The following is a 22,041-nucleotide window of genomic DNA, read 5'->3' as shown; positions in this document are numbered from 1 at the left end:
AGTCTGAAATGCTCTTTGTACAGGTACGGGATAGCATCAAAACATGTTTAAAAATGTACATGTCTCATTCAGAAGAGTCTTGTGGTTACCAGAAGACCTAATACAACACCAAGCTTCATTGTTAATAGCAGCTATTTAGAACTGTTCACTTTGACCAGCTCAGTAACCTCAAGTACTGTGTTCAGCTCTGAGTACTACTCAGGCAAATTGGCACACACTTACTCTGTTAGAATCATCGTGGGCATCATCATCACCAACACTTATATTGCATTTACCTTGTGCCAAGGGCTTGTTGAAACACTTTACATGTATATTAACTCATATTTTTCCTAACAAGAGCTCTTAAGAGGTAGGTAATAGTATCTCTGTTTTATGTATGGGAAAAAATGAAGCACAAAGAAGTAATGCAATTTTCACAGTGTCACATAGTAAGTAAAGGACAGAACTGGACTAGAATTCAGGTAGTCTAGATCTCCACTTTATGTTCTTAACCTTGTAAAAAGAAATCATGCTGAGATCCATGGGACAAATTTTTTTTAATTAAATATTGAAAATATTTAAGTTGAGAAAGAAAAGATCAGAGGAGTCATGGAGGAAGAGGTACAGAATAAGATTTTTGTTAGTTATTTTCAAATATTGAAGGGCTATCATGTAGAAATGGGACTGAATATAACCTGTATAGTCCCAAGAAGGAGGACTGTGACAAACAGTAGATATTATAACAAATTGTTTTCTAGTTTTTTCTAGTTTTTCTTTCATGCCAACCAAATCAAATACCTACTAATGTAATGAAATATTTGTTACCAAATATTTTAGTTTTTTAGGGCTGCTGTGACAGAGTACTAAAACTTGAGTAGCTTAAAACAACAGAAATTTATTTTTCACAGTTCTAGAGGTTAGAAGACCAAAATCAGGGTGTCGGCAAGGTTAGTTCTTTCTGGAGGGTTCTGAGGGAGAGTGTGGTCCATGCCTCTCTCCTAGATTTGGTATTTGCACTCAGTCTTTGGCATTCTCTGACTTGGAGCTGTAACACTCCAGTCTCTGCTTTTGTCTTCACATGGAGGTTTCCCTGTGTTTCTGTCTGTGTCTCTGTTTTCTCTTCCTCCAGAGTACCGGCCATTGGATTAGGGCCTACCCTAATCTAGTATGACCTTATCTTAACTAATTATATCTTCTAAGATTGTATTTCCAAATAAAGTTTCATTGTGAGATAGACATGAACCTTTGGGGTATACTATCAACCTAGTACACTTTATAACTAAATGTATTTCTTATCTTCTGGGGCTTAGAAAGAGTTTAAAATTACTCAAATTAATTTAAAGATGCCTATCTTTTTATTAAAACCCAAAATGTATGTATAGAGAGAGCCAGAGAAGGAAGAGAGAAATAGTTATTACCCTTAAATTTTAACAGAGACAGTCGTTTTCTCAGTTTGTATTTACATAATACATTTGGTGCTTTAAAAAATAATTTGACAGATTGGTGGTAATACTGCACGTCATAATTAAAGTTTCCTTTGTCAGTTGCTCAGAAAGATCTATGATAACCATCCAGAGGTAGAATAGGCTGCCTTGAGATACGACACATTTCAATCAATATCTTTCAAGCACAGACAAGAACATGTTCAAATAAAGAGAAAACTGTTACAGAAGGAAAGCGTACATTATATATGCATTATGCTAGAGCTCTTTCATCCTTCCATAGATGATAATAGATTCCATTTTGACTGTAGGCAAAATTTAAAGTAGATGGATTTCTCCCAGATTATCTTAACTCTCTGGTAACAGAAGTATTTACTCATTTAAACACCACTGCAATAAGAATAAAAAAAATTTCCATCACTTAAAAAAATTCCTTTGTGCCTCTTTTATTCAAGTGGGTCCCTAATATCCATCCCTAGCCCTATGTAACCACTAATCTGCTATCTATTACTATAGGTAAGATTTGTCTTTTTTGCAACTTGATAGGAATGGAATCCTGTAGTATGTACTCATTTGTGTTTTGCTTCTTTTGATCTGCATAATTATTTTGAGATTTATCCGTGTTGTTGCATATATCAGCAGTTTTTTACTTTTTAGTGTTGAATTATATTCCACTATATGGATACACCACAATTATTCATCTGCCTATTAATGGCCCTAAGCATTTCATGATTTTTGATGCTATGGCATATAGTTTTAAAATTTTTAGTTTTTATTGTTAGTATATAGAAATATACTACTATATAGAAGTATAATCAGTTTTTTGTATCGACCCTTTGAAGTCTTGCTAAACTCATTTATTAGTTCTAGTAGCTTTAAAAAATTTCTTAGGATTTTCTATGGGTTATTTTCAAATAAAGACAATATTACTTATGCTTTTCCCATTTGTATACCTTTTATGTCTTTTTCTTATTTTATTGCACTGATTTACATTTCCAGTACAATGTTGAATATAAATCATTGTAGTGGACATCCTTTTTCTGTGTCTTAGTGGAAAAGCATTGACATTTGTATCCAGTAAGTATGATGTTAGCCATAGGCTTTTTATAAATGCTTGCCATGATAAAATCATATTGAGGATGTTTTGTTATTTGCTGAGTGGTTTTTTTTTTTTTATCATAAATGGGTATTGAATGTTGTCAGATGTTTTTCTGCATCTGTTGAGACAGCCACATGGATTTTCTTTTATTGTCTACTTTATTTATTGATTCTAATAACAGTAGCACATTGTCTTGATTTCTGTAGCTTTAATTGTAAATCTTTAAGTCAGGTAGCATATGTTCTTTTCTGCTCAATTTTGATTCTACTCCCTGCAGTTTTTCCTAAACTGCTCCAGCAATTTTAGACCTTGCTGTGGAAATGTTGTCCTTGCCCTTCCATTTTGAGCTGCTGCTCTCAAGTTGGCCATTCTACTTTCCAGTGAATACATGTTGGGTATTTTGGGGTCCTCCTGTTCTCCAACCAGTATCATTGTTTCTTTCTTAATCCTGCACAGATGCTGATACTTTACAGGTTTTGTGGATATTAGAGGTTTTTCTCCAATTGGAGTATTTTGAGGGTATCTTTTCACCTAGTTTTCTTTTTTTTTTTTTTCACCTAGTTTTCTTATAAATATCGTCCATGAGTATTTGGTTGTATTACCTTTAAAAAAATAGTAAAAAATGCATAAAATAAAATTGATAATCTTAAAGATTTTAAAGTATACAGTATAGCAGTATTAACTAATATGTAACATATATATGTGCACATTGTTTTGCAACAGATCCCTAGAACTTTTTCATCTTGCAAAACTGAAACTCTATACCCATTGAACAAAACCTCTTTCCTCTCTTCCCTAGCCCCTGTCAACCACCATTCTACTTTCTGTTTCTAAAAGTATGGCTATGTTACGTTTGTCATATAAGAGGGATCTTGAAGTATTTGGCTTATTTCACTTAGCATAATGTCCTCAAAGTTCATCCATGTTGTAGCATATGATAAGATTTCTTTATTTTTTAAGGCTAAATAATATTCCATGTATGTATGTACTACATTTTCTTTATCCATTCATCTGTTAATAGACGTTTTGGTTGCTTCTACCTCTTGGCTGTTGTGAATAATGCTGCAGTGGACATGGGTGTGCAAATATCTCTTTGAGATTCTGTTTTCAATTCTTATATACCCAGAAGTGGGATTGTTGGATTATATGGTCATTCTATTTTTTATTTTTTGAGGAACCTCCATACTGTTTTCTATAATGGCAGAACTATTTTACATCCAAGACAACAGCACACAAGAGTTCCAATTTCTTTGCATCCTCACTAACACTTGTTTTCTGGAATTTTAATAGTGGCCATCCTAACCTGTGTGAGGTAGTATCTCCTTGTGGTTTTGCCTTGCATTTCCCTAATGCTTAGTTATGTTGAGCATCTCATCATATACTTGCTGGCCATTTGTATGTCTTCTTTGCAGAAATGTTTATGTAAGTCCTTTGCCTTTTTTTTTTTTTTTCGGAGAGGATAGCAACTGGGGTGCATTTATTTCCTCCTGGGCCTGGCAGGCTGGGAGCAGAATACAGACAAAGGCACTGGGGCATGTGGGCCTGTTAATGGCCTGGAGTTCGACTGCCTGGGTGGTAACTGAATGGGCATAGGGACTGGAGTGATACTTCCAGAATTGAGAGAAGGGCCCTTGGGGTTTGGAAGCAACACAAGTTTTGGGCTTGGCACAGGTGCAAGAGAGGGGTTACGGAGTGGGTGTGAGATGGGTGTGTTGGGGCTGCGGTGACCTTCGGGGCAGGGCATGTTGGGGCATGTTGGGCTCTGGCTTTTGACTGAGAGCCAGGTACTGAGGGCTCAGAGAACAGGAAGGCCTGTGGGTCAGCAGGGCCTGTGAAGATGTGACTGCAGACAGGATCAGCCCTGGAAGAGACTGAAGAGTCCAAGGTGAATCCTACAGTGAGGTGATGAGGAGGCAGGTCTGGGGCTCGCCTTCAGGAATACATGGTCAGCAGCAGCCACTCCTGGGTGTTCACCTGGATTTGTCCAGTACCATCTTTGTCAAGAGATTTGAAGGCACGGAACATGGCATCCACTCTGACCAGTCAGCTGATGAAATTGTCAAAATCCATGTTCCCTCCCTCCTCTAAGTAGCATCGGATGATCATATTGTAGAGACGCTCATTCAGATGGAACCCTGCTGCCTCAAAGGCTCCTGGGAGTTCACTGCTGCCAGTGGTCCCTGAAGAGTCAACGTCAAACTATTTGTATATGGACTGCCACTTTCTGATGCTGTTCCACAACTACTTGAATTCCTTGAAACCCAGCTTGCCGGTGGTGTCACTGTCCATCACGGCCACCATGCTGCGACATGTGTCAATGCCAAAACCATCTGTCTTCAGATCAGGATGTCAGGTCATGACTTTGTTGAGAATGTTCATGAGTTCTGTGGCACTGACCTCCATGGCATCTCCAGCCAGCTGAGCAAAGAGCCTCCGAAACTGCTGGACCTTCTCCCTCTCATTGGCCCTGATGTTGGAGTAATGGGTGCGAGGGGGCGGGCACTCTGGGTTGTACTGTGCAGCCGCCTCACTGCTCCCTCCGTCTCATCAGTCCTCGCCTGTCCCTACCCTTGCTGCCCTGGTTGTGCCCCTACGGTAGGATCCTCTTTTGCCAGGGCACATCTACCCAATGGCAGACTCAAAAGACCTAGCCCCTCCAAGGGCTTGCTTCACAGAAGCTCGGCCCCAACCTTCCCTCAGCTTCACCCTTCTCAGGTCCCACCTGTCTAGGAACCTACTTCATCTCCATGACTTCTGAACAGTTGTTTTGTCCCAACATCCCACCCCAGCTCCAATAGTTCTCACCCCTTCAAAGGACCACACTCTATGCTGTACACCAGAAATTAACACAACACTGTAAACCAACTATACTGCCATTAAAAGAAAAGATCATGTTCAGTGGCCAAGATTAATTAGGCCCTTATGGATCACATGCCCTACCTCCACCTGGACATTATTCTATTTTAATCCAGCCGATTCCCAGACAGGCTCTGCTCCTTCAAGTCCATTCCCTTATCTCATTAGGCCTAGACCTCTTCTAGATACACCTTCTCATTAACCCATCTATGGGCCACGCCACGCCCATAAGGAAAGCCTTGCCCCCATTAAGTGATACTTGGCATCATTGGCTCTGCCCCCTTAACGTTTATCTCAGGTTAGGCTAGGGGATGTTAGCCACGCCAGACCCATTAAGCCCCACCTCCCAAAACGCCGCTGGGTCCCATCAGATTGTGTCCTCTCAACATTCAGACTGAGTCCATGTCAAGCCCTGCCCCCATGAACTCATTAGGGCCAGCCCCCTCAAGGCCGGCCTCCTAGCCCAGGCCCGACCCAGCCTAAATAAGGTTCCTGGTCAGTGTCCAGGTTACCCCATTCTATTCTTGCTGGACAAGCCTCCTCCTCCAGGCCTCGCCCCTCCCTTTGCCTGTTTTTTAATTGGATTTTTATTGTTGTTATTGTTGAGTTGTTGGGATTCTTTATATATTCTGGATATTAACTCCTTATTAGATACATGATTTGCAAATATTTTCGCCCATTCTGCAGGTTGCATTTTACTGTGTTGATTTTTTTCTTTGCTGTGCAGAAGTTTTTAGGTTTGATACAGTCCCATTTGTCTTATTATTGCTTTTATTGCCTGTGTTCTTTATGTTGTATCCAAGAAGTAATTGCCAAATTCCATGTCATGAAGCTTTTCTCCTTTGTTTTCTTCTAGGAATTTTGTAGTTTTAGGTCTTTAATCCATTTTGAATTAATTTTTGTATGTGGTGTAAGTAAGGGTCCAACTTTATTTTTTTGCATGTGGATATCCAGTTTTCCCAGCACCATTTGTTGAAGAAACTGTCCTTTCCTCACTGCGTAGACTTGGCACTTTTCTTAAAGATCATTTGACCATATACATCAGAGTTTATTACTGGGCTTTCTATTGTGTTATATTAGTCTTTATGCCAGTTCAATTATGCTATCTTAAAGCAGTCTGTTTTTTATATGGGAATTCAGGAAGATTGACGAGCTATGTTTCTGTCACCTCCATCTCCATCTTCTCTGATTTTTTATTTTTTTACGTATTTGAAGAGGATGTCTTCTGTTTTCAACTGTGTAATTAATAAAAGTGTTGTTTGGACAGTATAAAACAAATGTCAGCTAAAGGCTATCCTTTAGGTTGCCATTGATTCCTTAGTGGGCTTTGGATACCTCACGTATATTAAGGTATTAACATTGGGCACTCCTTTAAATTATAATTCTTCAAGTAAAAGAGTAAGCCTTAAATTGACCTTATTTTTCTTGTCTCTAGCCTGTCTTTTGTGGCAGATACTGTGTTGTTGGGTATGTAATCTCATTCTCAGTGGCAGCCTTGTGTGATGGGAATTATATTAACTGTATTTTGAGGTTGAGAAACTGAGATTTAGAGAGATTAAGTGAATTTTTCAAGTTCACAAGACTATGAAATAGCAGAGCCTGGATTTGAACCTAATTCTGACTAACCTCCAAGCCTAGGTTCTTTCCACTATACTAATCAGAGGTCAGATACACTATGTCTGCCATGTTTCTTTATCAGAACTCTTCCTTCCTCTCTAAGGACAAATCTATGTCCATTCTGTTCTTGTCCTCCTTAAGAGAGATGAGGATCAGTTAGGAACCAAGGGATGGGCAATATTTGATGAAAATGGGAGGGCAGTTTTAATGATGTATTGTTCTACATTATCTGTTCTTTTACTTGTAAAATTATTTCAAAGGTCAGTGATAAAGGTTACTATTTCATTTGTACAATATTCCTATTTAAAAGTTTCTGTTAGTACCCTTCATTAAAATTTTTTTTGGCTTTTCACCATTTTTTCCCAACTATTTATTGAGGCAAAATTCACAATTAAGATTGTAACTTATTTAAAGAACACATCATGGTGATTTGGTATACGTATGCATTGTGAAAGGATTCCACCCATCTAGTAATGAATACATTCATCACCTCACGTATTTATCTTTTTTTAAAAGTGAAAACAAGTTCTATTCTGTTAGAAAATTTCAGTTTTGCAATACAGTGTTATTAATTATAGTCACCAGGTTTTGCATTAGATCCTCAGACCTTATTCATATTGCAACTGAAAGTTTGTGCTCTTTTGCCAACCTCTCCCTATTTTCCCCAGCATTACTCTAAGTGAAATACACCAAAGACAAATATCTCTGGATTAATAGAGTTAGAGAATTCTGTCTTTACATGTAGATAATAATAAATTTAGTCTGTTATTTGAAATGTGTTAGCCAGCCAAAATGTCTATACTTTGATTTCCCTAATTATTCATGAATGTCTTTGCAGTATTAAATGTAGACTGAGTATGAAGTTTGCTAAGTGTATAAATCATCTGAGAAACAAAGTCACTGTGAAAAAAGGCCATCATGTTCATATCATAAACTTTTAGACAACTTTGAATTGCTTTTTAAAAATTGAAGTATAATTGATTTACAAAATCATATTAGTTTCAGGTGTCCAACACAATGACTCAACATTTTTACAAGTTATACTCCATTTAAAGTCACCAAAAATAATGGCTGTTATCCCCTGTACTGTACGGTACATCCTATAGCCTCTCCATTTTATACATAGTAGTTTGTACCTCTCAATTCGCTTATCTCCCCTCCACCTCATAACAAAACAGAAACAGACTCACAGGTATAGAGAACAGACTTAATGAATTGCTTTTTGAACCATGAAAGAATGCCTGCTTTTAAGATTTTTCTTTTGAATAAACTATTACTTATTGTTTTATTTGGATTCTCAAGAACTTAACATTTATCATCATTGGACTTAAGTGATGCTGCTTTTATGTCAAAATGGAAATAAGAAATATCTTTGTTTCAAAATTCAGAATTTTTTAGTTTTTCTATCCTTGATTTCATTAGTCTCATGACCTGATATCTAAACAACATTGTCTTCTTCCCTAATCTTTGTCTGTTGTTACTACTGTGCTTACATCTGTCCTTTTATTTGTATTTCAAAAACCTCAATTCAAGTTTTGAATATCCTCACAGCAGGTTTTATCCTTAGCACCTAACACAAGGCCTGGCATCGTGTTATTGTTGAATAAATGAATTACTGCAGATTTTCTGGATACATCCTCTTAGCATTCTGCCCAGTTTTCCAGATCACAAAAACTGATAGCTTGTAATAAAACTCCAGTTACAGTCATTGCTTTCTGTGGCAATTCATTCTGTTTTTTGATGGTTCTCATTCTCAGAAGGTTCTTCCTTTATATTGACTCAAAAATATGTCCTCTTAATGACAGCTTTTGGCTCTAGTTTGCTGCACTCTTTCTTCTTCCATATAGTAGCTCTTCACATATTTGGAGAAAGTTCTTATGTGTGCTTCTTAAAAAAGTTTTCTGACTTAATCTTTTTATGTAAAAATTTCCAGACCCTTTACCAGTTTGAAAGAGCTTGATCTGTCAGGGTTCCTCTTACAGTCTGTTCCAGTTTGGACTCTTCAGTGACAAGGAATATGGGTTTATTCGGGCTTAAGAGGGAGAAATATCGTAAGAATACTTCAGGAGTTTAATGACACATGCTACAGTGCTGCCAGAATTTATTGGAGGTGGAACTTAAGACAGCTGCACAGCCTTTCTGTGCGTCATTTCTGCTGCTTTCTACATCTGTACTGTTAACCTTTTTCTGCTGGCAAGTCTCTGCTGGAGGTTTCTACTGTTCTGTAATTGGCTTTACACGTGACCCCCTATGGTTGCCTGAGCTCACAAGTCTTGATAACATCTTTTTAGCTGCTGTAGTCTCTCATTTCTTCTATTCATAATTTGCTAGCAGAGGAATCTGATTTGTCTAGGATACCTTTTTATAGCCAGGTCACTCTAGTCATAAATTGCTTGCTAGTTTTTCTGTGTCTTTGCCCACCTAATAGTCCTATTCATTGATTAAACAAGTCTTTTATTAAGTATCTAATATATACCAGTAATTGTTCTCAATGCCTACAGCAGTAAACAAATCAGGCCAAAATCACTGTTTTCATTCTAGTAAGGTGAGACAGACAAGTAGCAATAAATATAATTAAATTAATCATTTCAGTATTTCTGGTTGGTGGGAGGGGAGGTAGGACTGTGTGCTTCTGAACATGACTGCTGCCCTTTATTGAACTGTGAGTTGTGCCATTTTTGATAGAAGGGGATGTGGGTAGATGGATATCCTATGTCAGTGTAGATAACCACTGACATAATTGTTTAGATAAACATACAAAAGATTTAGCAAATTATGCATTAGAGTAGCATTTCTCAAGGTTCAGGGTGTGTGTTAAACCAAGTCGTATGTATATATTTTGCACATTTACACTTTAAGCACACACAAGGCATTCAAATAATTTATGTCAATTGGTACAGTTAGCAAATATCAAGCATCTTGTTTTGTATAGAGCAGAGTACCTAATTAACCCCTACTCACTTTTCAGTTCTGCACATGAACTTTTTCCTCATACTACTGAAACTCTACACCTGTAGCATACTAGTTAGCAACCCCCAAGAATACTGTTTGACCTCCTGGGCTCATTTGGCAAGGCCAGAACAATCACTTTGCCTGGGGGGTGATGACTGTTGGATCATCCTGGGTCACTAGCTAATCTTTGTGGCTGAGCTGTGTAGTCTGCAGCCCTACCGGAACCCAAGGGAAAGTGGGTTGCCACACATTAAGAAGGGGAAAGTGTGCTTGATCACGCCAGTATTTCCTCACCCTTCCTAAATTTGTTTGGGGCAGTTTGTCTAGTGTTTGCACTTTTTTCAAAGAAATCTATTTCCAAATGTGCTGGTATCTTGCCAAGAGTACCCCTTTTAATGTATGAACTCCATTTGGTCATCATATTTCTTGATTTTATGATGGAGTGGAAGAGTAGGGGCTCTTAATTCACAGTGCAGATAGGAGCTGTTTCCACAAGCATTCTGACTGACATGACCTCATTCAACTCTGGACATAAGGATTAATCCACAGGTGGACATATGATGACTCTAGAACAGTCTTCCCTCAGTATGGCTTGCTCCTCAATGTACAGTGTCATCTTGTCAGCATTCTTAAGTACAACCAGTATTTCCTATATAAGAATGATTACAGATAAAATATATAAACTTGGGAAATAAGTTTAAACATTCAGACTAAATTTTTTTCCTTTCCAAAAGCATTTTTATTTTTTAAACATTTTTTTATTGAGTTATAGTCATTTTACAATGTGTCAAATTCCAGTGTAGAGCACAATTTTTCAGTTATACATGAACATACATATATTCATTGTCACATTTTTTTTTTTTGCTGTGAGCTACTGCAAGATCTTGTATATATTTCCCTGTGCTATACCGTATAATTTTGTTTATCTATTCTACATATGCCTGTCAGTATCTACAAATTTTGAACTCCCAGTCTATCCCTGAACTAAACTTTTAAAAACTGAGAAACAAGAATCAGACAATGTCTTTACCTTTGTAGGGTACTTTCATAAGTTCCTCGAAAGTTGATAGCTGCAGCAATTTACATATTCAAAACCAAGTTATTGTAGCTCTTTCCACATTTTACTTGTGGTGAGATACCATTTTACCACTTTCATTTTTTAGTTTTCTCACCTAATTTTCCATTATTATAGAACAAAGTCTTATCACTCATGAATCATATTTCTGTGTGCATTTATAAATGTTATATCAGCATTTCAAACTAAGCTTTCATGTTCTTGAAAGACTGCATATCATATCATTATGAAATCAATAAATAACATATTGCCCTGGAGAACTTTTGAAAGTTAATGCTTCTGCTAAAGAGGAACTTTTCACCTCTCAAATTGGCAGTAACTAAAATAAATTTTAAAAATAATACTTGTTGTTGAAGGTGTAGTGAAAATGCCAGTCTCATTATTATATACAGAATGTAAAAAAAAAATACTAATATCTTTCTGGTGGGCCCTTTGGCTTTGTGTGAGTTTTTAAAACTTTCATATTCTTTGATCCAGTAGCTGTATATCTAAGAATTTCTCCGAGCAAAAGTGAGATGAGGATAAGATTATTATAGAAAGATGCTTTTCATAGCATTAGTTGTAGTAGAGAAAATAAGAAATGTATGTTACAATCAAAGGCCCATTATAAAATATTAAGTAATATACCAATATGTAAAGCTAGGCTTAGTATTATCTCAATTCTGAAGAAAAAATACATGTGTATGAAAAACGCCTAGGATAAAATCCAAATGTTAACAGTAATTTTCTTCATGTTTGGGGTTATGGGTGCTTTTGTCTTTGTATTTTTGTGTATTCAAAATTTTTTCTGCAGTTAACATTTATTATTTTTATAATTAGTAAAAATTAATATGATAAATATTTTGTGAGCCTACAATACATGAGGTATAACTTTCAATGTAGGGACATCTGGTTAAATAGGATGAGATAAATAACATGCATTTATTTCTGTTTAAAAAGACAGGGAGATTTAAGCTTAAAACAATTTCTGTCAGTATTAACGACTGTATTAAACATTTAGTTCAGTATGAACTAAATGCCAGGCTTTCAGTATGCTGGGTGCTTGGTCATACAGAGACAGTACTGAAGGAACTAAAAGCTTGTTATTTCTTCTGTTAAGTTTCCCATGGTTTCTCTTGTATATTAGGTTAGATTCTCTTCAGTCATTGTACTTACCATGGTATACTGAAATTATCAGTTCATTTTTCTTTTTCTCCTAGTAGCTTATCAGTTCCTTGAGGATAGGGGTCATGTCTTTTTCACTGTGTATCTGTAGTACCTACTGATTTGTTGAATTAGCTTTACTATGTAGGTAAGAAGTGATGCTTGAGGTGGGTTTTAAAAAATGAGTGTCTATGATAAATGACTTTTACTTTAGTTTATTCTTAATGAAATCCTTCATTCCTCTGTATTGATGGGTATGTGAAGAGTTACTGTACTGCAGCAGTTGTTAATTTTAATGAATATGCTTTTATTTCAACTTTTTCAAATGTGACCTCAGTTTTAGAACATAGTTCTGAGTTGGTCAGTAAAATGAATTTAGGTTTCCTTTATCTTTTAAAGGGAAGAATTTGATTGTAAAGTGATTCAAGTCCACATGAGAGCAAGGTGGGGGAGTTGAATTCACAGGAATGAGGATAAGAGATGATAGTGGATGATTCAAAAAAAATTGAATCAGGGTTAAGGTTTCCTTAAGTTAGATGTACAAATAAATCAGAATGTTGTCATTTTTACTCCAAAGTGAGTTGGAACAACCTGTAGAATACGCAAGCACATGAAGCTCTTTACAAAGTACAGCAAAAAGCAGTTTAGATGTAACACGTACTTCCTGCCCCCAATTACTCACAGATTACATCCCCAAAGTTTAATTATAAGTTGATCTGGTTTTTAGTGTCACAAAGTAATTGTATAATAATTATTATATAGACCAGTGGTTTTCAACCAGGGGCATTTTGTCTCCCAGAGCACATTTGGCAATGTACTGGAGACATTTTTGGTTGTAGCAACTTGGTGGTGGTGAGCTATTAACTTCTAGTGCTATTAACTTGAAGCTAAGGACAGTGTTAAACATCCTGTAAGGCACAGGATAGCTCCTCCCCTCCCCCAACAAGGAATTATCTGGCCCAAAATATCAGTAGGACTGATGTTGAGAAACCCTGCCTAGATAATGGTCAAGTTTCCACAGAACTCTAAAAATCTTTATTTAACTCAGAACAGTGTTTATCACCTATAACTGAAATTTAGTGCTAACGGTACCATTTAGTTTGTCACTTAAAATTACTTTGTCTTCATAGGAAAGTTCTTAAGTTTCAGCTTGAGATACTAAGATTGCTTTCCTTATTGGGAAAAAAGGGCAGTTACTCCCATAGTGGAGAGGCTCCATATTTCAATGCCTCTCTTTTTCCTGGCTTTTCCTATATGTCAGTTGATTAAGAGTCTGCAGGATGGGGATTGCCTATCATGTAAGTATTCTGTTTAGAAGATAGTTTTATGCCATTTAAAACCTGAAAATATTTAATCACTATATCAATTTAATTAACAAGTATTCTCTTAGAAATAAGAATATAAAGAGTATTCATATTTTTAAGTACGCTATAACCTAATTCACACTGATTTTATTAATAGGGTCAGGAGCAGGTCTGGGGAAGATAATCCAGAGATTTCCACAGAAGGACTGGGATGATACACCTTTTCCACAGGGAATTGAATTGGTAAGTTGATATTGTACTATCTTACTTTAATAATGATACTTTTCATGTTAAATTTATGGTTATATTTTTGTTGCAGTTACTTTTAAATAACTTGGTGATTTAACTGAAACACATTATTAGAAAGAATTCCCCCAACTAGTGGCTTCAGTGAGTTTGTCACTAACAAATATTTATTTTTTTATTTTTCTGAAAATTTCTGGGTCATTGTTACAGTGAAAACTAAACGAAAAAATGCAAAGAACCAAAGGTTAGTTTAATAATGACTGATCATGGTTTGAATTTGATCTTGAAATCAAACTCTGAATTTTTTCTCCCTGGCTACAGGATTTGTATGTTGCTTTATAATAGCACAACTCAACTGCTTTATATTCTGTCAGCCATTTTAAAAGAATTTAATGGTTGAGCATAATTTATGATTAACAGGACATTCTAACTGTTGGTGGGTCTGTGGTGTTAAAATGAGAGACTAGAAAGATGATCACTAAAGTATTTTAAAATGTAACTGTCAGGTTTGGAGTGTGTGTATATATGTATATGTGTGTATTATACTGTGTGTACGTTTACACACACATATATTAGCAGTGTTCTTCAAAGCAGTTCTTATTGAGAGAACATTTGGAATAATGGGACAGTGAAAACAAGACTGCTTGGGTTGAAATCCTAGCTGTACAATATGACTTTTGACAAGTTACTTGTCTTCTTGAACAGCAGAGTCTTCTCTATAAACTTAGGATAGTGACAATACTCATCTCAGGGTTACTGTAAAGATAAAATGGTGAACATACAAATAAAATGCTTAAAATAGTGTCTTCCATAAAGCAAGTGCTCAATAAATGAGGTAACTTGTTAATATTATTATTGTTATCATTGTTGCTGTTTGTTTGACACCTTGCAACACTTCCCCCAGAGGAAGAACTGTTCATTCTTTTGTTAGCATGGATCAGAAATATTTATTAGGAATAAAACTGATGTTGGAAATTGTGGATCTTCTTATCCTAGCAAATGACTGTCCATTTCTGCTTCACTGAGGAGAAAAGACACATTGCTGAATGTTTAATTTTGATTGTTATAACCCAGTTGTGTAAAGAAGGCTGTGGGTTCTGTAGACCCACAGAGAGGGTGAATCTTGAGTTTTGGCATTAAAAACAGGGAAAGAATGTTGGGATCTGTGAGATAATAGAAATAATTAGTGCTCTAGGATCCTAGTTCCTGGCTCCTGAAACCCTTGTGGTTTCCTAAGTGACAAAGTACTAGGAGCATCTTTTGTTTTAATATTTAGGCTTTGGCCCTGGTTCCTGACACAGGGTTCCTGAAACCTTTGTAATCTCCTGGGTGATAGGAGTGTCTTTTGTTATAATGCAGTGACTCTGGGTGGGCTCCTGGATGGCTCCTGAATGGGGACTGGTCACTGGAAAGACTGAGCCGTGATTAGAAGCTTGGAATTTTCAGCCCTGTCTGCCATTCTCTTGAGAATGGAAAAGGGCTGAAAATGGAGTTAATGATAGATTGTGCTTACGTGATGAGCTACCATAAAAATCCCAAAAGTATGGAGTTTAGAGAGCTTCCAGGTTGGTGAAACATCCACATACTGAAAGCATGATGAACCTCAACTGCACAGAGACCAAAGTTCCTGTACTTGGGACCCTCCCAGACCTTATTCTGTGTATCTCTTCATCAGGCTGTTCATCTGTATTCCTTGTCATATCTGATAAACTGGTAAATGTAAGTAAATGTTTTCCTGAATTCTGTGAGCCACTTGAATCCAAAGGGGTGGAGGTCACAGGAACCTCCAATTTGTAGCTGAGTCGTACAAAAATTGTGGGTAACCTGGGGACCTGCTACTTGTGATTGGCATCTGAAGTGAAGGTTAATCTCATGGGATTGAGTCCTTAACCATAATCAATCAGTTAAATTGTAGGACACCCAGCTCATGCTGTGGAGAATTGCTTGTTGTGGGGGGAAAAAAATCCCACACATTGGAAGTAAAGAGTTCTGAGTAGGGTAAAAAGTTACCACACAGATGGAGGGGAGAAGTAGATTTTAAAATAAGGGATCCAACGGAAAGTAGCTTTCTGGAGAGCCCTTGTATTCCTTTCTCTTCTCTTCCACATACCTGCGAATACTAGTAATTGGTCTTACGGTGTGAACAGCAAGGTGTTTGTACTATTTAAGCTTTTAAATTCTGTTTCACTGTCCTTTTAAGTGATGACTGAAAGGGGGAAATTTTGGGGCTGAAGCCTTTTAGAACTTTTTGTAAGTTCCTGCCTCCCCTCACATCAATGTGTGGATAGAAATAAAATACATCAGTTTGACAGTATGAATAGTGAACCATCTTTGTAAATTTCAAGAACAACAAACATCATTGGGGCAGAGAGACATCATGACTTGACTCTAGCTATCTAGCTATAACTGAGAAAGAAAAATTTTTGTTTTTCGAAAGCTAAGGCATAGATACTGTGATGCCTCTGATATTTCTCCAGTAGTGATGGAGAGACACATACTGATTTTAACTTAGTAAATGGATATTTTTTCTTTATATGACAGATACTCCCATGTTCAAGCACGGTCAGTGTCTCTCCAATAACAAGTAGAGTTTTGTGCTGCTGGGTTGGTGAAATGGAGGTGTTAAGAGATAGCATAACTTCCTCACCTAAGATTTTTTTTGACAGTTTCTTGGCTGATTCTTTGTGAAGCATTTCAAAAATTTTGGGTAGATTTAATATTTAAAGAATATTTTATCTGCTGGATTATATTGGGAATTTTCTTTTTCCTTTAAGTTTTCCTGTAACTGATAGCAATTCTAATCTTCTAATGTCTATTGTACTTTGTCAGGTACAGAATAAATTTATCTATCAAAGCCTATTTTAGAACATAATAGAATCATTAACTGTTAATTTTTATTGTCTTATTATTTATTGCTTTGTGCCATACTTCATGTGTTAGAGATGTGCAGCTATTCTGCATATGAATAACTTGAATAACTGTTAAACTGTGTAATCTAGAGCAACCCCTGCAGCTTCAAGACCAGAGATACGCCTAATAAAAATTTAGTCTAATTGAAGGTGATCTGGCTCAGTCCCAAAGTGATTGCTGGGTGATAGTGACCCTTTTCTGATGATTTCTGTGGAAAAAAAAATTTTTACCCTTTCTAAGGCAGTGGTAGTGGAACAACTTTTAGCATATAACTAATGTTAATATCTAACAGTTGCGTTTAATTGATAGACTGTGATGAACTTACAAATTAGATGAATGGAGTTCATCCAACTTAAAGTAGGTAAATTGAGGATTAGGAAGCTTAAACTATTACATTATGGTTTAACAACTGAGATGCAGCAGAGCTAGTATTCAAACCCAGGTCTTCTGACTTAGTCTCAGCCAAGATCTGAGATTATTCTGAGAGTGACACTTTAAGCTATGGTTAGGATTTGTATTTTAGTGTAAATGCAGGGTCTGAAAACAGGATTCTAGAATTTGGAAGAACTAAAGTTCAGAAATGTTAAAAGGATGCTGTGTTGTTAGAAATCAGCTTCATTTATTTATTTTATCTGAGGATAAACCTGGGTTCAGAGCATAGTATTATATTGAAATTATTTTCTGTTCCTATTTCTCCTGTCCACACAGCATATATTTGATTGCTAAATGAAAGGTAATTGTATTCAACCTAGAGACTAAACTTTATGACTTGTGGGAAAGGATTTTAGGCATTCATTCATTAATAAGTTAAATACCAAATTTAATTTAGAGGATGCTGAATTTGGTCTCTCTGCTTTTATGTAAAGAAATTGCCTTCTCTTTCTTCTATTGAGAAGTGCTGAACTTTAATTTGGATGGTTTTTAAAAATAAAAATATGAAAATAAGCTAAACCAAACATAATGACTGCTTTTCCAATTCTGGGATATTTTTATCTTTTTCTTGAGCCTTTTAGGCATACGTGGAAACCACAGACAGTCATATAAATAAAGTTTCAGTTAATTTTAGTGACAGTATTTCAAAGAAAATTTAAGAATTGTTTTGCAGAGGCATTCTATGGCTAACAATCTATTTCTGATTGTGGGAAGCAACGTTTTTATTGGCTTGGTTTTAGGCATTAACAGAATAGTATTGTTTAGGCACTAGCTCTTTTTAAAAATGCTGTCTCAGAAGTGAATTTTTAATACCATAATTCAGAAAATGTGCCATCATCTTCACTAGGGAATGTCTGCATTGAGGCATTTGTAGATTTTTCTAATTTTTTTTTTTTAGAAGACTGAAGTATTGTGATAAAATTTTGTGGCTTGAGTAAAAGGAGATTTAACATTTGGTTAGAATTTCTGAATTTAAGGTTCTTAAGATATTAGTTTGGTTATTTAAGTTATAGACTAGTGATTCGACTACCTTATATACGAATCCAATTTTCTATATTTGTTAATATAGATTAGGGAGAAGAGGGGGGAAAATCTTGTATTCAACATTCTGCAGTTGTAACATAGGAGAAGTAGCCTAAGAATGGGATGCTATTTGAGGACAGAGAAGTATGTAATGCTTTAATTCTTTAAGCTGTGTAGAATGCATTGAATACCACATATGGGTAGCAGTTGTTCATCCAACCTAGATATGAATACTGTTTGATCAGGAAAGTGAGAGTGGGAAGGATGGAAGACAATTTTCTTTGCTCTTCGTAGAAGAATATGCATGAAAGGAGAATGAGAAAGGTAGTGAACATATCAGATGACAGAATCAGGGTTCACAAAGATTTTTAAAAGGCTGGAGTTTATATATATATATATATGATTAAATATAATAGGTGAAAATGTAGGTCCTGTATGTGAGTATAAAAAACTAGCTGTGTAAGTAATTATTTAGAAGAAAGATAGGCAGGATACTTTCCCAGCCAGAGAGATTTGAGAAATATAAGAAGACAGCTAAAAAATACATAGTTATAAAAGATACCTTACAAAAGATATTAGGTACCATCTAAAGCCTCTGTGCTGAGATAGGGTGCTTGATAATGAGTTCAGTTTTAAAGATGGTGTAAAGAATGTGTGGAAAACCTCTTGATTTTGCATAGAGTTGAGACTGAAAACATAAGAACACTGCTATGAAATATGAAGACATGGCATTTTGAAACATACTGAGGACTACAAAAAAGGACTTTTAACATTATGTTCACAAAGTGAGTGGGATATAAATGAAGTTTAAGCTGGAAAGTGGTGGTTGGAGCTCACGTTTTTGTTTCCAACTCCCAAAGAGACATTTGTCTCTTTGAAGCAATAAAACTGCATGGCAGATAGGAACCTGATGGAATCTAGAGGGTGCATCTGAGGTAGTGAATTCTCTCAACATCTCTGAGGTAGAGGATCATCAGTCTTAGTGTTACTCTTCTCACATTCTTCGGTGCTCACTAAAGTCATTTGTTACACTGTACTAGGCTTTCAGTTACTTTCAATTCTGCTAATGTACAAATGCATTGATAGCCATTATGCTGGATAATCTTTCATCTACCCAGTCTCTATGGTCTGCTCTTAGAACCACCTTAGACAGGATTTTCTTGCCATGCTGGCATTCTGCTGTATCTGATGCTTTGATGCCATAGAGAACTTCCTGAGGAAGATCCAGAACTACAGTACACAAGCCTAATCTACAAATACATGTTGTTTGCAAACAGCCTGGCCCTGCTACCACATGGAATACTGCTATTTATCTCTTGTGTAATTGTCTGTCGAATCACTGCTGTGGTTTATTCTATACTTCTAAAATTCCAGGTCTCTCTTCTGTTCTTCAGTTTCTATTGATCCCACGTATTAGCTTAAAAAATGTTTTCCTGACTTTATCTCTTTACCTATTCTCCAAATTCTTCATTATAAAATGTTTCAAATTCTTCTTCATTTGCTGTCTCCATTTCTGTAAGGGACTAGTGTGGTACAGTGGGAAGAATATGGGATCTGAAACTTTACAACCTTGAGCAAAGTTAATTTACCTTTCTGATAATACTGCTTTTCCTACAGGGTTATTATCAGGTGATTGTCTATTAATATTTTATAATGTTACAATTCCTTGCCATCTACTCTTACCTCTTACATCCATTTTACTCACATCTCAGGCATTTATTCTGAACTATAGTTTATGTCCTTTCCATTCTGAAATTGCAAATTTGAAGTTTATTAATATTTTCTGAATTCATTAAGTTAATACTAGGTGTTATAATAGATAAATCTTGAAGCCTAAGTAGCTAGAATGAAAGAAGCTTTTTTTCTTTTTCACTTGCATAAAGTCTAATTAATGGCAGTGGGGTAGATGGGACAGTGATTTGCCACTTCAAAGTGTGGTTCTCAGGATCACGATGGGCATCAACATTCAGTTAGTAGAGTTTTAAAAGAAAGCATGGAACACTCCTGGGCATATATCCAGAAGGAACCCTACTTCAAAAATGGTGAAAAAGTATGTGACAATGAAAATATGTATGTTCATGTATAACTGAAAAATTGTGTTCTACACTGGAAATTGACACAACATTGTAAGCTGACTATAACTCAATAAAATAAAATTAAAAAAAATTTTAAATAAATAAAAATAAAAATAAAAATATTAACCCATGAAAAAAAAATAACATGTCTGCAGGCAGAGTGAAATTGATGTTGCTGAAGACAACAAATAATGCACATGTTAACTCAGTTATGATTTGCAGTTTTATTTTGCCTGTCATCCAATTATTGCCACATTCATTTCTAATTTCAATCCCATTGTGATTTTTTCAGTAACTCTTTTGTTGATACTCTTATAATATCACCTGTGCTTTTTAGAACAGTACTTAATATATAATAGATTCTCAATAAATATGTTGAGCTTTCTGAATTAAAAAAAAGAAGAAAGCATGGAAGATAGTAAAGGTTGGTTTTATGAGGTTGGCCTTGGATACTGTATATATCACTTGTATCCTGTTCTATTCATCAGAATAGATAACCACAATTATCTATATCCACAGTTAATTGTAATGAGAGTTTGGCAAATAAAGCCTAGATATGTGCCTAGGAGAGAAGTGAAGCATTTAATGAACAACTACCTTTCCTCTGCCACAGTGTTCTTGCTGAATTCAATGATTGTTTCGCTTATCTTAATTCTCCTTGACCACTTTATTTTCTGACATTACTAATTCAATCTTTGTGGTAAAATAAAAAATAAACATTTATTCTTTATCTCTGTTCCTGGCACAGAGTTCCTGAAACTTTTGGAATTTACTGTCTTTTGTATGCTAAAGGGATGGTTTATGAGTTTAAGGAACCCCAGATACCTTCAGGAAGGGGACTGGTGTGCTAGAGGACTGAACCATGTGATTAGAGGGTTGAAAATTTCAGCCCTACTGGGGAGGGGAGAGGGGCTGGAGATTGAATTCAGTCACCACTAGCCAATGAGCGAATCAATCATGCCTGCCTAATGTAACTTCCATAAAGCCCCTAAACGAAGGGGTACAGATATCTTCCCAGCTGGTGAACACATTGGGAAGGTAGTGTGCTTGGAGAAGGCATGGAGGCTCTGCCCCATTCCCTCCCTTTATACCTTGACCTATACATCTCTTTTATTTGGCTGTTTTTGAGTTATATCCTTTATAGTAAACTAGTAAATGTAGGTAAAGGTCTTCCTGAGTTTAGTGAGTTGCTCTACTGAATTATTGAACCTAACTGGGGCAGCTGTGTGAACCCCTCAAATTTGTAGTCTGCAGGCAGAAATGTGGATAACTTGGGCATCCCTTTTGCAGCTGGCATCTGAAGTGAGCACAGTCTTGTGGGGCTGTGCCCTGACCCCTTGAATGTGGGGTCTACACTGACTTTGGGAAGTTAGTATGATGATTGAATTGAATATTTGGATCCCTAGTTGGTGTTGGAACAAAAATACACATTTGGTGTCAGAGAAAATACAACAGTCTTTATCATGCCAGTTTTCTCTTAATTTCAGTTAGTTCTCTCCCAATTTTTGTTTTGTTTTGTTTTTATTTTTGTGGTCCCTATACTACAGACTTTCTGTAAGAATCAGTTTTCATTTATTTGGTGTTTTGTTTTCTCTGGGAAGTGGTGGTATCACTATTCTGTCAGTCTTTTGTACGTGAATCTTAGTCATGCCTTTGCTTATCTTTTTTTACAACTCCTGTGGTCTAAGTGTATTGCCTACATGTCTCAGACAGAGCAAAGCCATATTCTGGTATTTCTTTCTAATGCTAGGTTACTAATGTGGGGTGGATCCTGGTAACAAATAGCCTGGAAGGTTTAACCAAAGGTAGTTCTTGCCTAATTTCACTTGTAGCAATTTGTCCTATAGCTGAACTAACACTAGGATAAATACATATTATTCAAACCAGA

The 22,041-nt window shown here is 36.2% G+C and overlaps 1 protein-coding gene and 1 pseudogene across 2 annotated transcripts in view; one reads left to right on the top strand and one right to left on the bottom strand.

The window, feature by feature from the left end:
* The window catches only part of SBF2 (SET binding factor 2), a 393,567-nt gene that overhangs the window by 52,328 nt on the left and 319,198 nt on the right, over positions 1–22,041 (top strand). For both annotated transcript variants that reach the window (XM_031681212.2, XM_031681211.2), the window contains exon 2: positions 13,625–13,710. In XM_031681212.2, the coding sequence (XP_031537072.2) occupies positions 13,625–13,710 (86 nt within the window). The remainder of the gene's footprint in view (positions 1–13,624; positions 13,711–22,041) is intronic.
* LOC102544125 (calpain small subunit 1 pseudogene) lies at positions 4,439–4,923 on the bottom strand (annotated as a pseudogene).

This window comes from Vicugna pacos, chromosome 10, assembly GCF_048564905.1.
Source record: "Vicugna pacos chromosome 10, VicPac4, whole genome shotgun sequence".
Taxonomy (NCBI): domain Eukaryota; kingdom Metazoa; phylum Chordata; class Mammalia; order Artiodactyla; family Camelidae; genus Vicugna; species Vicugna pacos.
This window is presented reverse-complemented; position numbering and strand designations above follow the sequence as displayed.